The sequence below is a fragment of the Nothoprocta perdicaria genome, unplaced genomic scaffold (genome assembly GCF_003342845.1).
Source record: "Nothoprocta perdicaria isolate Ctin4 unplaced genomic scaffold, notPer1 scaffold_227, whole genome shotgun sequence".
Taxonomy (NCBI): Eukaryota; Metazoa; Chordata; class Aves; order Tinamiformes; family Tinamidae; genus Nothoprocta; species Nothoprocta perdicaria.
This window is the reverse complement of record NW_020455449.1, coordinates 578,510-594,568: the sequence shown is the minus strand read 5'-3', so window position 1 is coordinate 594,568 and position 16,059 is coordinate 578,510. Positions and strand designations below refer to the sequence as shown.

At 44.3% G+C, this 16,059-nt stretch overlaps 1 protein-coding gene across 1 annotated transcript in view; it reads right to left on the bottom strand.

Moving 5' to 3' along the window:
* Positions 1-2,440: 2,440 nt before the first annotated feature.
* The window catches only part of DOCK4 (dedicator of cytokinesis 4), a 181,472-nt gene continuing 167,853 nt past the window's right edge, over positions 2,441-16,059 (bottom strand). Inside the window, exons 45-54 of the mRNA XM_026039279.1 lie at positions 14,978-15,097; positions 14,549-14,670; positions 14,161-14,281; positions 13,585-13,666; positions 13,249-13,358; positions 11,860-12,027; positions 9,958-10,030; positions 7,596-7,709; positions 6,561-6,622; positions 2,441-3,720 (exon numbers count right to left, since the gene is read on the bottom strand). Coding sequence (XP_025895064.1) covers positions 3,298-3,720; positions 6,561-6,622; positions 7,596-7,709; positions 9,958-10,030; positions 11,860-12,027; positions 13,249-13,358; positions 13,585-13,666; positions 14,161-14,281; positions 14,549-14,670; positions 14,978-15,097 — 1,395 coding nt within the window. The 3' untranslated portion in view covers positions 2,441-3,297. The remainder of the gene's footprint in view (positions 3,721-6,560; positions 6,623-7,595; positions 7,710-9,957; positions 10,031-11,859; positions 12,028-13,248; positions 13,359-13,584; positions 13,667-14,160; positions 14,282-14,548; positions 14,671-14,977; positions 15,098-16,059) is intronic.

Genomic DNA, 16,059 nt, shown 5'->3' with positions numbered 1-16,059 from the left:
AGGCTGAACCAAGCTCAGCACCAGGCCCGCAGCCCCTCTCCCTCCCGGCGTGTGGGGCTGGCACGAGGTCCCGGGGCCGAGGAGGGCCCTGCCCTTGAGCGAGCGCGAGGCCCTGTGGGCCTGGCAGGGAGCCCCGGCCCTCGCCAAGGGCCTCGCTCCCCGGCAAGCCGCTCTCCTATCGCGTCAGGCCCAAATTCCCGCCCGTGAGCACCCTCCTGCCCCGTCGCTGGGCTTTCTGTGGACTCTACACATGAACATGAGCGAGGCAGGACAGCGAGGTGCATCGTCACACAGGAGACTCACCTGGAGCTACTCCCTGCCGCACGAGGAGGGCACAGCTTGAAACCCTGATGATCTTCATCCTGCAGGACTTCACCTCGTGCTTCTTCAAGAACAAAGCCTGTTGGCTCCGATTTGGCGCAAGGCTCCGTGACACCCGACTTCGCTCACGTTCCAGGTGCATCAGCCACCGCGAGCAGGGCTCGGGGCTGCGCGGTTTCAAGGGAGACCTGCTGGCAATGGGAGCTGCAAACGCCAGGCTGGTAGGAAAGCCAGCGAGTGGTTCTCCTAGGTGCCCCAGGACGAGCTTCTGAGTTACTCACTGTCAGCCAGAAAGTGCTAAAAATACATTTAAGAGTAATGAATAAAATTCAAGGGAGACCTTTATTTACATGAGCTTTTCAAGCTTTTCCGGGTATTGCAAGATACAAAAAAAAAAAAAAAAAAAAAAAAAACTCCAAAAGAAACAACAAAAAAAAAGAGTTCATACTACATTTTTATAGGAAATCAAGTTGAAAAGTTAATCTACAAAATCAATTTGTCAAAACTGGCTAAGCAGAAAATGTGTCAGCTCAGTTTTAGAGCACTCTGTCAGTTTTATACTGTCTGCTGGCGTTCAGATCATATTCCTGATGTCTCGGTTATAAAAACAGAGAGCTCATGCAGGTTAATTTACAGGAGTCTCACAGCAGATTTTACATTCTTCACTTGAGCAGAAGAGCGGGTCAATACCCTGCACATTTGTCTCACAAAGCAATTAGGGATGCAAGTAGAGAGAAAACGAGATCCAGGAGGAGATTTTTAAGAGAAAGAAAATTGCATTTAGCAAGACAAGGAGACAGAATCTTAATTCCATGACAAACTGCTTTATAATCTCTCATTCTGTAGAAAACAAGTTGTACTGTAAAGATTAATCAAGTCATTTTATTCCATATTAACATTATGCAGCAACCAAGATGAGTGTCTGGGTAAACAGAAACTTCATGAAATGTTTTGCCGCAAAGCTGACTTCAGTAATACAGGCAAATGATAAATTCAACAATTCTGCTCGCTGCCAGAATTAAAAAAAAAAAAAAAAAAAAACGGCTTCAGGAGCAAATAACACTGATTCATACTGTGCTCGAGCACTAGTCAACAAAATCTATTAAACTACACAGGGGGGAAGAAAATCAAAGCAGCTTTGTTATCTTACTCGTGACACCTTATTTAAATCTCAGGCATTACCTCTTTATATCAGCATAAATACGTAGCCTTCTACACCTTTTATGATGTGGTTACAGACACAAGAATGTTATAGTTGAAAGCAAGAGCTAGGTCAAGGAATTTCAGACTTTGAAATCGGCAAGATACAAAGCTAAAATTCATACGTTCAAGTTATGAATACTTTCACTAAAACATAAATATTTTAACATATATTAATTTTTTCTGACATTCAAAATTGTAAAGTCAATATGGCAGAATTATTGTTAAAAGCAGATATTTACAAATATTCTTTTTTTCCATACATAAAGTATTTGGCATAATTATAACAATCTTACTGCATACACAACTGTTTGCTTCTTTTTCACATAATGGTACACTCCTTATTAAAATTTACCAATTATGTACAAAAATACTTGAACATTTATTATAGAAAACCTCTATAACCACCATCAACAGCTTGTAACCGCTGAGGGTTTAATTGAGAGAATATAAAAAGTGGTCACTTTCTTCCAGTCAAGCTATCAACAAATCAAACACAGTTAAAATCAACATGAGCTTCCCAACAAAAGAGGGAGAATATTTTTAACAGCATGATTTTAAATGCAGTTCATACATCTGTTTGAGAGAGAGTGTTAAACAGAGAGTAAGAGGAGGAATACAAAAAATACATACAGAAGGTGCTTTTTTTTTTCCCCACGTTCCTACAGCTTGGCCTTAGTTTTCCAGAGCTCTTTAGATGCTAATTGCTAAGATTTAAGTATGTATGATGTAACTATGATGTAGTACTTCCGTTAAAAACCCAATCCAAAAACTCCCTCTAATGGTACATAATGTCAAAAGAGCTCTGCAGAATTTTTGCCCCCTTCTTTTTTTTTGCAGGATTGTTAATGACTTTTGCAATTCACTTTTAAAATTCATTGATACATAGTCAGCAGTTTATATTTCTTAAATTTGTTCATCTAGTATCGCCCTCGTACTAGTCAGTACTGATTCCAGCACACAGATTAAATGAACACATTCATTTGTACCTATACATTACACAATTTTAGGGTGAAATTCAGAAAGAGCAGAGAACCACTACCAGTAAACTGCTGGAAACCAACTGGAAGAATAAAAATAAGTTGCACCTCAGAAAGAAAAGGATGCATCAGGTAGGGTAACACACTAACAGCGCAAAAGCCTTGCCAAGATTCACCAGAAAGGTGCTCTATGCTGAATGAAAAGCAGGTAATTTTTATTCTCAAAAATAATATGAACCGAGTGTTTGCTTCGAAAACTCCAAACCACATTCTTGCAGCACTTCTCTGCAGTGTGACTTGCATTATATCTCCCTTCTTCACAGACACCTGAAATGACTAACCTGGTAAGAGAGAGGACTTTCAGCCTACTTGCAGAAACACCCTAGCCTACGGACGACTTTGTTACAAAGCGTGCATTTACTCTAGCAATAAAGATCCAGTCAGTATATTCTGCATTTTGTAAGAAGCAGTCAGCTAACTCACGTGAGAGCTGTAGGGTTTTAGGTTTAATTTATTTTTAAATAAAAATAAGGTACAAATAAAAGTGTGTATCAGTATTCATCACCACGAAATTAAGAAAAGTCTCTCGTTCGTGCTTCCTATAGCATCTGGCAACCTAAATTAGTAACTTCCTTTAAAAATGTGCAACATAATATTAATAAGCATTGAAAAATTACTCAAAAGAAAAGGTCGGTAAACTATTAAAGTGCCTACCTAAACGCATTTTACCATCTTTAAAAAATATTATTTCTCAAACGGTGGGGAGGTCCCGGCCGCTGGCTCCCAAGGGGAATGCTCACAACTGCGACACCTTGCGCGGCAGCGGCCGCGGCCTGGGCGCCGGCTCCGTCCGGCGGGCGCCGCTCTCGGCGTTGCCCGCCCGCGCCAGCTGCGGCTTGGGCGGCAGCGCCGGCGGCTCCGCGCCCGCCACGGACAGGCTGTGAGGTAGAGGCACGGGGCGCTTGAGCGTCCGCTCGTAGACGCTGTACGGCGGCGGCGTCTTGCTCTCCTTCCTCACGGGCTCCTCGGCGGTGCCGTGGCCGGGCGCGGGCGCCGCTTGCTCGCTGCCCTGGCTCTCGAAGCCCGACGTCTCGGACGTGCTGCAGCGGCTCAGCGAGGAGATGCCGCTGCTGTAGCTGCCCGACAGCGCCGGCGAGTGCGACAGGAGCCCCGCGGGCTGGTACTCCACGGGAGACGGCGTGAACGGCGGCGCCGAGCCCTGCGCGAGGAGAGCGCGTCAGGCGGCACCCTGTGCTGAGCACCACGCGCACGCACCCCACGGGCACCGATGCCATCCACACACACAAACCGGGACAGATGTATGCGTTAGGGATAGACGTAGAAAAACTTTTTGATTCAGTTTTAATTAAGATCCAATTAAGACCAATAAAAAGCTCATTTCTAGCGTACCTAAGTATACCTTAAACAATGCTTCCTGCTTCTAACTTATTTAAGTGGAAGCAAAACTATATCTAAATGTTATCTGGGAGCAAAACTATATTTAGATGTTATCTCCCTGTCGTCATACTCCAGAAAAATCCGCGAGCCTTTTTAAGGAGAAAGGGAGCACCTTGGTGTTCCCAGCTCCGCAGATGGGGAACAGGAGGGAGCACGTAGCTAGGAGCGTCCTGCCCCCTAATGCCAGAACTCGGCACTCGCACCGCTCCGGGGCCGCCCATAACGGCACATCTCCTGGAGAAATCATTCCCGAGGTTTCCGGCACGTTCCCAGCGCACGGGCCCGTGGCGGGGCCGCGTTCGGGTCGTTGCCATCGCGCAGGCCCCGCCGCGGCCTCGCCGTGAGGCGGCAGCAGGAGCGCGGCCCGAAGGCACCTCCTGCCCCTGCGCGGCGCGTGGAGGCCGCGTTGAGGGCTCCCTCCTGGGCCCTCTCTGCTCTGAACGGCGCTCGTGGTTTCGGACATGCTGCACAAGATGCAAAGCGGCATCAGAGGCTCTGGGGTCAGGGCAGGCGGCCCCAGCGGCCACACCGGGAGCCGCGCTGGTCTCTGTGGGGCAGCAAGGGGGAGAGCTGCGGCTCCGAGCTGCGGCTCCAAGCAGCGCCCACGGAACGGGAAGCCCTGCCTCAAAGTGCCGGGAGTCCCGTTCCAGTGCCGCTACTCCGCCTTAGGAAAACCACCGCCTTAGGGAAAAAGTTGGAACAGTTTTGCAACAAGCCTAACTTTTGAGACAATCTAGACAGGTGGGCTGGAGAAACCAGGGCTTACGGGCACGTGTCGGAGCCCGATTACACCGGCGGGTCCCCAGCTGCCCGGCCTCGGTGAGAGCGTGAGCCACGCAGCGAGGGGAAGGGGGAGAGGAGAGGGGCAAGGCAGGGCAGGGAACTGACTGCACTCACTTCACTCTGTTGAGATAAACTCAATTGCCCACTTAGGATTGCATCCACAGCGCACTGAAGGCAATGGAAAGATTTTAGTTTGCATCAGTGGGTTTTGTATTCGGGTGGTTTCTCTGGCAGCGCATAACAGTTGGAACAAAGGGTAAAAATTGCTCTCCGTAGGTGGCTAGGGAAAAGCAGAGCAAATTCTATTTAACTGCCATTATGTGTCGCAGCCGTTTTGTACATTGCAGGCGTCCTGCTCAGCTGCTTGCTTCAGGTTCTGCTTCAGGAAGCTGCTGCTCAGTCTCGTCCACGCAAACTTCTGGGGTCAAAGTTTTCAAATAAATGATGTAATTGGCTCAAGTTCCAAGAACACCTGGCGCTTGATCCAAGGGGCTACAGGCAGGATTTAGGAGCTTTGCTTCTCTCATTTGCAATGAGAGCAAATATGTGTAAATCCTGCCTGCCTGAATTCAGGGGCTGAGCAGGGATAAGCACTTAGTCCCTGACAGCCATACAGACTGCTTGCAGCAGTCATGATTAACAGTCTAGACACCAAAAAAGCCTGGAAACTCAAGGATGCTTGAAATGGGATCCAATAACCCTCCAAAGCATTCTGTGCCAGCAGCCATTTCCCAAATAAGCTCCATGGCAATACAGAGGTTGGCTGGGAAAATGCTTAAATTCCATGCAGGTCTTCAGAGGAAAAACGTCAGGACAAGCTTTGAAAAGGCCCCAAGGATCATCAGCACCAGGTCAAATCAGGAACATGATAGAAGTTGCCCCACATTGTATCGTGCTGTTGGAAGAGCTCCCTGGTAAGCAGCGGGTGCCAGAGCGGGGACAGAGCTCGGGCCCAGGACGGTGCCGGGGGCCCTGGGAGCAGGGAGCGTGTCACAGTCACCTCACCCGTCCCGGCACCGCGGGGCCCACGGGATGACCCAGGGCAGAGAGGCTGGAGCCTGCGATGAGGGCCCTCCAGGGGAAAGGAAGCACCGTGGGGGAGGCTCCGCTCCACCGGGGTTCTCCTGGGATACACAAGCTCCGTGTTCATGGCTCCCATGCTGCAAGACGACTCACGCTGCTTGCTCGAGCTTCCTAACCCAGAGGCTACTAACAACGAGCAGCTGCCACCACCTTCACATATCGTTACCCTGCTCGGTTAAGCAGCTGTCCTCCTTGAGGGATCCCCTGCTGCCAGGGGTGCACATGCAGGCTTCACACTGCTTCCAGCTGCCTGCACAGCCTGCCTAGACAGCTCTGCAGAGGCACTGCACACAGCAGTGACCAAAGCAGCAGGGATGACCACCCAACACCCCTGAGAGCACAGCTCTGGATGCTGGGGGTGAAAGGTATGGGCTGTGCACTAGAATTTACTTCACCAGCATCTCTTTTTGCCACTGTTGGAGACGCTGAGGTGGATGGACTGCTTGGCGTTTCCTATGTTTATTTCTTGTGCTCCCTTCTTTCCACCAACTCGAATAGGCTTGATTATCTACGTGGGTGAGAAGCCTATTTTTAAGTGAAAGATTCTAAAGATCAAAGTCTGGTTCTTGGCTGCAGCTTTGAAATTCTTCAATCTGCAATTGTTATAGTTACTTACTCCTGTGAATGGATTACATAGGCATATGATGATAATAATGAAAAATAAAAATCCCACACAACATATCACATATATACCCACAACATGAACAGGGGAGATTCAGTGCAACAGGACGGTACCTTCATTGGAGATCTGCCAGCAGGAGAAGGAGAAATGGAGGCTATGTGTCTTGCTGGTGATGCTGTAAAGTCAGAGAGATTTCAGTGCACTCTTCACATTAAGGTTCTCACTAAATCTTAGAGATCATTCTACACCCAGCATTATCCCTGGCTCCCTCTATGTAGCTGATCAATGGCTCTAAAGGTTTTAAAGATTTTGTTTTATTTTGTTTTCAAGGCTATCTTCCAGAACCAATACACCATAAGGCATTTCTGCATCTGTCTTCTCTGACAAATTTTATATCACTGTAAAGTGCTTTATATCCTATCAATTGCTAACAGGATTCAAAAGGGTCAGTATCACACTCTTTCCTCTTCTTTTTGTTTTCTTCTTTTTCTAAGAAATGTATCCTGTACTTATATATCAAGTAAGGAAAAAAAAAAAAGCACAACCACAATACATGTACTTACACCAAATGTTTACAGGGGTAACAAAACCTGTAGACATGCTGTAAAACTGCCTTGACATACTCTGGTGCATAATGTTAAACAAAAAGCAACTTCATTCTCTTAAGAATAATTATATTTATACTACCACTTAAGCAGCCTCTCCTTTAAACAGAAATTACTCTTTTCAAGGGCAGATTGGTTGCAGTAACAGCACTCATCCATGCCCAACCATGACTGCTGCGCATTCACTGCCCTGTAAGATTCTTTTTATCTAATTTCTGACTGTCACCCTCCCATCACTGTAAGATCACAAGATTAAATTCCACCATCCCTTCTAGTACCTACGCAAATTGTTTGAAACTAGTCATTAAGTGAAGAGGTAAAGTATTGGAAATGGAATTCTATAGCGATCATTAATGAATGAAAATATCCACAGTTCTGCAGCCTCTCATGTAGGTAATCAAATAATAAATTAACCTTTACCTTCTTGGGCAGCTTAATCAGAGTGGAAAGAACCAAATTTCTCTCTCGCCTTCTTTTTTTTTTTTTTAATTAATTAATTTATTTATTTTTAATTGAGCCTGATCTGCAAATCCACCCACTCACCCGTCTGCGCAGGTCTCGGTGGCACCGGGGGAGATATGAGCTTTCCACTTTCCGACGTGTTCCTGGCTTCTTTCCCGCTGTCCAGGCTCCAGCTGCTGGGAGTGGTGTTCACAGCTGGAAGAGAATGAAAGAGCAGAAAGAGGTATCAGCGCTTGCAGCGCTGCGTTTCGAGCTCTCAGACCTGCCTCCATCCAGGGGCTTACAAATATGCAGGGTGAAAACGTTAAGCAAGTTAACAGCAGGCCTGAGAACCTCTCACAAGTACAGCAGCCCTTGAAAGGCTCCTCAGCAGCGCCCGCCAGGCTCCTGGCTTGCCCAACTTGCCCATCTGGCCCTCAGGCCGGGCCAGATTCGGACCATCCCTGGCAGCAGCAGCAGAAATAGCACCCTGGGGCATCCCAAATCCAGCCACTAAGGCAGAAAAAATGATTGTATTAACAGGCTTCAAGCTTATCTTTCCAGCAGACTCCTATTTAAAGGTGTCTAGGCAGAAGGGAAGTGACTATTCATGAACAATTTCCATTAAATCATTCTGCACGTGCAGAATGAGGAGCTAGAAAGAGCCGCACGGTTTCAACTGACATCCCTCTGAAAACTCCCAGTATTGACAGGGTTTTGTTGCTGCACAGGCTGTAAATTCAGAATTGAAAAAATAAGGAGAAGGAAGTGCACAAGATGGAGGGGAAGATGAAAAGGAGGAAAAAAATATTGGAGGAAATTAAAATGGAGAAATTCCTGAGGACTAAGACAGCTTGTATACCTTGTGTCCATTATCCACAATCTATACTTGAGCACGTAGATTGACTAGCACATGGGCATGCATAAAATTGTCCACTTTATTTATCTGCCTTACTAGATTATTTTGTATTATCACAGAGCCTTGGTGTCCACAGGAAGGCAGATGGAAAAAGTTTAACACAGAACAAAAGCTAACTTCAGACCTGCACTTTTTCTTATACACACCCCGTAAGCAGGGAATCACCTGCTTCTGAGAAAAGAACAATAACCCAGCAGTGAAGAATTCATGGATTGTCTTGAAAACCCTCACTCTCCCATGGGATTCCAGGTGTTTTCAGGAAATAAATAGTTATGAGTCTGATCTCACTTGCTGATCCCTAGGTGATGCCACCAGTACCTGCTGCTGCAGCAACACTGGTACCTCTCAGAAGGACCCGAGTCCCCCTGCACTGGCTCAGAGCAGACACTTCATACAAGAAGGATGGCACAAAGAGTATTCGTGTGATACTGTTACAATCTAATTGCACATTATTTGACTTCGTAAATAGCACACCAAGTACCAATTCTGTTTTATAAAGAACACTTTGCCTTTTTATTGCCAAAATATGCTAAATATTGTTTGCTTTTTACTCTAGGCTGTCACCTAGCAGTGTGGTTTTACCCTCATCCTACAAATGACTTGGCACCAGGCCTAAGTCCTAGAATTCCTGAATCTTTGACAAGACTATTTTTTTCTTTTAAGCTATCCAGGCACTCAGTTCTTCCAAAGCTTAAGCCTCCAGAAGAGGCTATTTTAACTATTCTCTAATGTTCTTGGCTGCATAGTGGAAGTGGAAAAGTTTTGACACTTTCATGTTAAATTACTTCAAATGTTTCTCAGCCACATGAAAAATCCTACACTTGAGTTTCCATCAAAACTTGAGAGCAAATACATACATACTTTATATATAAACCTACATTTTCTTGAAATGTTTGTTTCAACACATTGTTTTATCATATCCTTTATCCAGCCTGTGACAAAATGAAATGAGCAGAGTGGAAAACATTACTGGTCTGAAGCAACAGCTGTGCCAACAATACTGGATTGCCGCATTTGTAAAATTATAAACAGTGTATTTTAAGGAAAATTAATAGGTTTCATTTAGTCTGAGAGGGAAAGGGAAAAAAAAAAAAAAAAATCAGAACCATGGTTCCCCTGGTTCCCCTTCTGAAGGGCAACCAAGAGCCTGATGGTTTGCCTGTCTACAGAGGAACTGCAGGTACAGAACTTCCAGATTCTGCTGATCTCTTTAGGTTTCATCCTCCTCAGTCTCCCAAGTTTAGCATCTCCAGGATTCATTTCCCGAGTCCTCCTCTCTCCTCAGCCAGGCAGGGAAGGACCCTTCTCACAGGCTGTGGCCGCAACCTGCTGCTCTGTCACCGAGTGGCTTCCTGCAAACATCTGGGCCTGCCTGAAGGGCCCCTCCGTTCGAGCAGGTACCCCTTCCTTTCCTTCCTTTTTGGTGAAGTCTTTTGAGACTTAGAGATGAGAAGTGCTTTTGGACTTGGCATTTTCCAATAAAATCCCACGTGAATTATACTGTCATTGATTTCAGGACTGGCAAAGTGCAGCATTTCCACTCACCCTTGTCGGGGCCAGACAAGTTGGAATCACTTCGTGGCAGGGCACCATCTCCAATATGATTAAACAGCATTCTCTGGAAGTCAAAAACAGCAGGGCTCGTGCATAACTACAGTTGTATGTCAGCGCCCTTGGAGGAAACTGTTACATTTTTGCTATTAACCACCCTCCCCTCCTCCCCCAGATCTAACTTGAGGCAGTGATAAACCTCACCCGAAAACAAATATTTTAATAAAATATCCATATATAAATAGTGAGCAGATTAATTTGTTAAAAACTATACATTCCTAGAATTACTGGGAGGGGTATTATGACATCTGCTCCCCAAAAGATAAAATAATGCCCATTTCTTGAGTGAAATTTGACTGGGCTGACTTAACAGAGTGCTGAGCAAGGGATAGATTTACAAGAATTTCACTGTAGAATGAGGGTCTGTGCAATGTGTAACTTTTGATAATATCAAGTTACAGCTGTAACCTTAGAAGAGTCGTGTTTTTCTCATCTCTCACTGTTCTTGGCAGTAGCCTTAGAAGATAAGCACGGGGTGAGGACCCTAGTTAAAGGGCAGCTACTGTGTGCTTAACATGTCGCTACCCCAGGCTAAAATGAGGAATAAATACTTGGCCAGTTGAGCTTGACTCAGTAACATGTGGGAGGGCAAAGCCTTGGCTGACTTTAAGCAATGCTGCATTTGCCTGTCTGTGCTGTTCTACAGCCACACTGGATCAGGTAACACCCCTTTTCCTGGATTTACCCTAAAACTCAGTTGGTGTAAGCTGTACATATATGCTGATGTGTTGGAAAGTGCAATGACATGCTCGTGCCTGGTCTGGATCAATGCTGACTGTACACTGAACAGCAGGGTACGAGGTGATGGCTGGCAAGTTTAAAGCCACTGTTTAACTGAAGTCTGTTTTTCTGTTGTGAAGATGAAGAGCGGAGGCTGAGAAAGCTACTCAGAATGGTGGAGATGCAGATGCAGGAGCTGCACGGCATGCAGAGAAATGAAGACATACTGGAACAAAGAAATATAAGGCCAAATGGAAGAACAGGAACAAACCACAGAACGTTTAATGAGGAGCAGAAACCTCCAAACTTGTGAAAGCCAAAAAACTCAATTAGGAAAAAGAATAGAGCAAAAACTAATGAGGCTTTTTAATGAGTCAACAACAACAGGCATTCATCTTCAGCGTATGGGAAAGAGCCAGAGAGACACGGTGCCATTGCTCAGCCAGAGATCCCAAAGCAAGCACAAAAAGATGTTGTGCAAATGCAGCTGTACATATATAACCTTGAGCTGCAATCTCAAAGAGGGGACAGCTGCAGCAGCGCTGGGGTCTGGTTCTATGCAGCCCTTCAAACTTCTTTAAAGGAGGTAGCTATGGCCTGAAAGGACTTGATTTGGACTTGAAGTGCAGGAATTTCTCTCTGCAGCTCATGCTTCCAGGTTGAAAACAATTGTGAAACATTCATTCATTCATTAAGCCATAACAAAGACATTCAGAAATGTCCTTTCCTCATTAACACTGTATGCAGCTGCAGCTGAGACTGGCAAGGTTAACTATTGTTAGAATAAAAACAGAAAGGGCAAAGAACACTTCGAGCACCTAAATTCTAGTGAGAGTAGCAGGTATCTCTAAGATATTTCCTTACTACCTTACTACGCGCCAGAAGACCTTTTTTTTTTCTCCTTTTACGCTACTCATAAGGCAGAGAATCAGAGGGTTTTTTTAACCCTTTGATCACAATCCTTGCTGCCAGGCATCAGAGCAGCTCAGGAGGAAATTGTGTCTTTCCCTAGAAAGATTTATCCTCGTTTATGGTTATGAGGGCAGAAAGAAAGGGTCAAACCTTCTTACTTTGGAAACACACCACTTGGTACGAGAAAGTTAAGTTTCTACTTACCCTCTCTTGGGACACTGAGGGGAGAGACAGATGGGGAGATTTTGCTGCCAGGCGAGTCTCTGAGAGACCGGAGACTGGGCCTACGGGCTCCTCAGCCTCCCTTATGCAATCTCTGGTAGAGTGGGGGATAGAAGTCGCATTCCACTTGGCAAAGCAAGAGTTTGCAGTCTGGGAGCAAAAACGGGACAGTTTTTCTTTGCGGCAAGCTGTAAAACCGCCCTATATAATGAACATCTCCTGGTCTTTCTTCTATGCTGGTTTGGCTCTCCTACCACTGAGAAAGTGCCCCACATCAGTAAGTAGTTCCTGAGAACTGCTGTTAAGGTCTGGCCTTTAATACAAGTTCTTTGGCCCTCAGGCATGAGGGATTGTACAGAAAAGAAGAAAAAAAATAAATCAAGAATCAACTCAATAACTGAAGAAACATGAGATAAAAATACCTTTAAAGAGAAAGCAATAAATTGTTTCTAAAATAAAGGATCTTGATTTACTAGAAGACATTTTATCAGAGGCCAAACTTCTGGTGAAAATGAGCTGGTGTTGAAAAGAGGGCCCTGCCAGTGCTATTGTGTTTGCCTCTCTCTCTGCTTCAGCAGGAGCTGCACTGCATGATGGAATGCACTAACATAGTAGTTACATTACAGGAAAGCACGGGAGGAAAGCAGGTCCATTAGGAAGAAGAGATGAAGTTAGGATTCAAAACTGGCAGCCTCATCAAACTCATTTTGCATTTCAGGTAATTCAAAGGATAGAGATTTTATGTATGGACTTATGAAATGGTACTTCTAGGGTAAGAACTCAACTGCTGTTCTTTCCTCCAGGGTAACAAAAACACAGTTTTTCTGAAATCACAGTGAGGAATAGGAATTGCCACATGACTTGCACTACTATCTGACAGTGGCTACACTCGGACATTTCTGGAGAAGTTGAGGGGCAGGTCAGCATGCACAACCACTGCAATGACAGTGTTCCCATCTTCTTTCTTCCCTAGACTTAACATAACACTGATATTTCAGGCAAGGAGACTATAGAATAGGCCTTTTGTGTCCCTCCCTTCAATGAGTAAATATCAAACACTTCCATGAATAAGTATCAAAACTAGGTTATAACCTAGACAAAGTAAGCAGCAATGTGATATATTTCAAGTTCTGTGCATTCTATTCATGTTTCTTTTTGTGGTTGTCAAATATTTAACAGACAAGGTGCTGATCAATAGGTATTTCCCTTAGATATGTTTAGCACCCTTCCTTTTTCCCCGTATAGTGTCGAATGTTTCAGGGCACACCAGGCCAAACTAAGAGCCACGAGCAAACACGGGGTGTGAGCAGAGCTCAACAAGCTCCTTTCTCTTAACCACTGCATTTCAGAGCATCCCAGCAAGCTTCCTACCTGCGAGGCTTCGGCGGGCGTCGGGTAGATGGCACTGCAGGGCCTCTCCCGGGGGGACAGGCAGGAGTTCTCCCGGGAATGCTTGTGTTTGTCGGACAGCAGAGGCGAGGCTGCAAGAGAAGCAGTTAAATTTACACGGTGACATTCAGACATTTCAGTTGTGAAAGGAATTGATATCAGACATTGTCTTCTCCCAATGTATCTATCGCATTCCTCAAATAATTAGTTGAATCTGATGTCCTACCAGTAACAGTGCACAGGAATTATTTAGAGATTCAGCTGTGTAACCTTTCAAGCACCTTTTAATCTGGTTTAGCAGAGAGGACAAGCACTGACCTCTGGCACTGGATGGAGCAGAGCTGGTCACGTTAGGTGAAGCAGAGTGAGTAGAACTCAGACTTGAGGTAGATGGACTAGGCTGCAATACAGAAGAGAGGCTGCTGTTACCACATCACATGCACCAGCTTGGAAAACTTAGATTTCTACTATGTGCTTCACTAAAATAAAGAACCTGTGATTTGTTAGACTAATATAATTCTATCTCAAAGTAGAAAATTGGTATAAGAAGCCTTAATGTATCTACACATAAAGGCTTAGTATAATATCAAATAAATAGGAATATATCTAATAAAATAATTACATCACAATTGTGACAAGTGGAAAAAAATCTAAAATATGATGATGAAGTGCACGTAATTGCATTGTTTATTTTGTCATAAATTCAGTTTTAGTCCGGAAGAAACAGTTACAAAGAAAGCTTTTCTTTGTAAGGAAAGGAGGGAGGTGAACTCCTAGTTAGCAGTAACTTTTAGAATTTCTACTGGAATAATGAACAGAAGTATTAACTTAGCAAAAAGCTTTGTAATTAACACTCATTTTAGCTTATTTTAAGTGAAGAATGATAATTTGTACCTGCATGTTAAAAACTTCATCAGAGCTTTCCGACTGCCCCGTGATATTGCTGACTTCAGCAGAAGCTTGGGACGACAGCGAGGAGGATGAATACCGATTGACAGCTGGGTAACTCAAGGGACTGTTACAGGGATAACGAGACAGAAAATAGCTCACTGCAGTTGCTGGTCATGCTTTACTGATCAGGTATGACTAGAAAACAGCACATTTAATAATCTCCACAATTTATTTTGAATTTTTAAGTGGAGGGGGAAGGAACTGATTGTATCTATCATTTATTCACGCCTGAAGACAGTTCAGGCGCACCAGCAAGCACACACACAGCCGTAGTTTTTGGGTCACCTTCCACAGGTGACCAAACCTATCAATTTCTAGCAATTGCACTTGCCTGCGTCGAGGTATTACCCTGGCACCGTCAGGGCTCATAGAAACAGGAACTGAATTGCGGCACACACGAGGGCTTCCGTTGGGGAAATGAATGGGGCTGGCTTGTACACAGGCAGAAAACTCCTGGCAAATGGTTAAAAAAGGATTAATTAAAATGAGCATAACATCATTAAGCCCTTTGTGAGACCCAGATACTCATTTGATTAGGCATATCTGTGTTTATATCAGGCTCACCATAAGTAAAAAAAGGAAAATTAATTTTTAGACTGATGAAACTTCCCTGATGATGCTTTGTGATGCTGCTGGAACACCACCAAGACGTAGTGTGGACAAACAACCAAAAGATGTCACTATTTGCTGCTCAGGGAAAATAACCTCCCTGGCTGCAGCCGAAATGTCTCACAGCCCATCAGGGCACCTGCTCACGTACCTGTATTCCCAAACTTGACTTCATCACAAAGAACTGATCCACTAGTTTTTTGTGCAACGGCCTCATATCCTGAGGCACAAACTTCTCATGCACTGCTAGGCCAAACTCCAGAATCTGAGCCTATAGACAAGACAGGAGAAAAGAGAGGGAAAAAATACGTGATTTGTTCTCTTTAGAGTTTCTTTTTCTGAACAAATAACTGTGACATTATTAAAAAAATATAAATAAATCCCACAGCTATTAAAGCCATCTGTTTAAATGCCTGAAAGTCCTGTGACCAAGCAAGGCCTAAGACTAAAGCCAATGACACAGGCAAGGATTATGCTTTTCCCTCTTCTGCTATTTGACTTTCTTAAGGATAGAGCCTATCTGAATTCAATTCTAATACAGAAACCATCAAGTAGTGGAAATCTGGCTAAATGCTAACCGTACAAACTTTGGGGCAGTTCTAAGCCCTAAATTTTCTACGAAGTCATAAATTAAATAAAACATGAGTGCAATACACAGATACAGGTGCTAGAGGCCTTGGAATATATTTCGAAGTAAGTCCATTATTGCCTGTTGTGTATCTACTCTACAGTGACTTCAAAAAGTCGTGATTTTACATGTATCCTTGCCTTAGTTAACCCCAGTAGGTTGCAGAATAACATTGCTAAAAATCAGATCCTGCACAAATTTGGGTCATACACACTTAAAATATTGAATCAGTTAAGTGATGAGTCAGATAAAGTTGAATTTAAAAACAAAATAGTTGCACTGTGTTGTAATATCTTTGGAAGAGAACATGGGAGCTGATATTTTGAATCAGATTCTCAGCGGGCATGTGTAAAGGCACAACATCACTGCCTTTAGGTAAGTGTTTGCATTCACACTCTGATCCTGACCCTTTTCAATGTTCTGCAATTTCTGTTCAATCATTTGTGTGCACCAGACAGTGTTTTTAATTGATATTGCTTGCAACTCAATTTTTTTTCCCCACGGAAAGTTACTAATTCCAATTTTAAATTGCAAGTGTTAGTGAGATTAACCATAGCTTGAAAAATTGAAACAGAGGTGTCAGTTACCATACACTATACAAATGA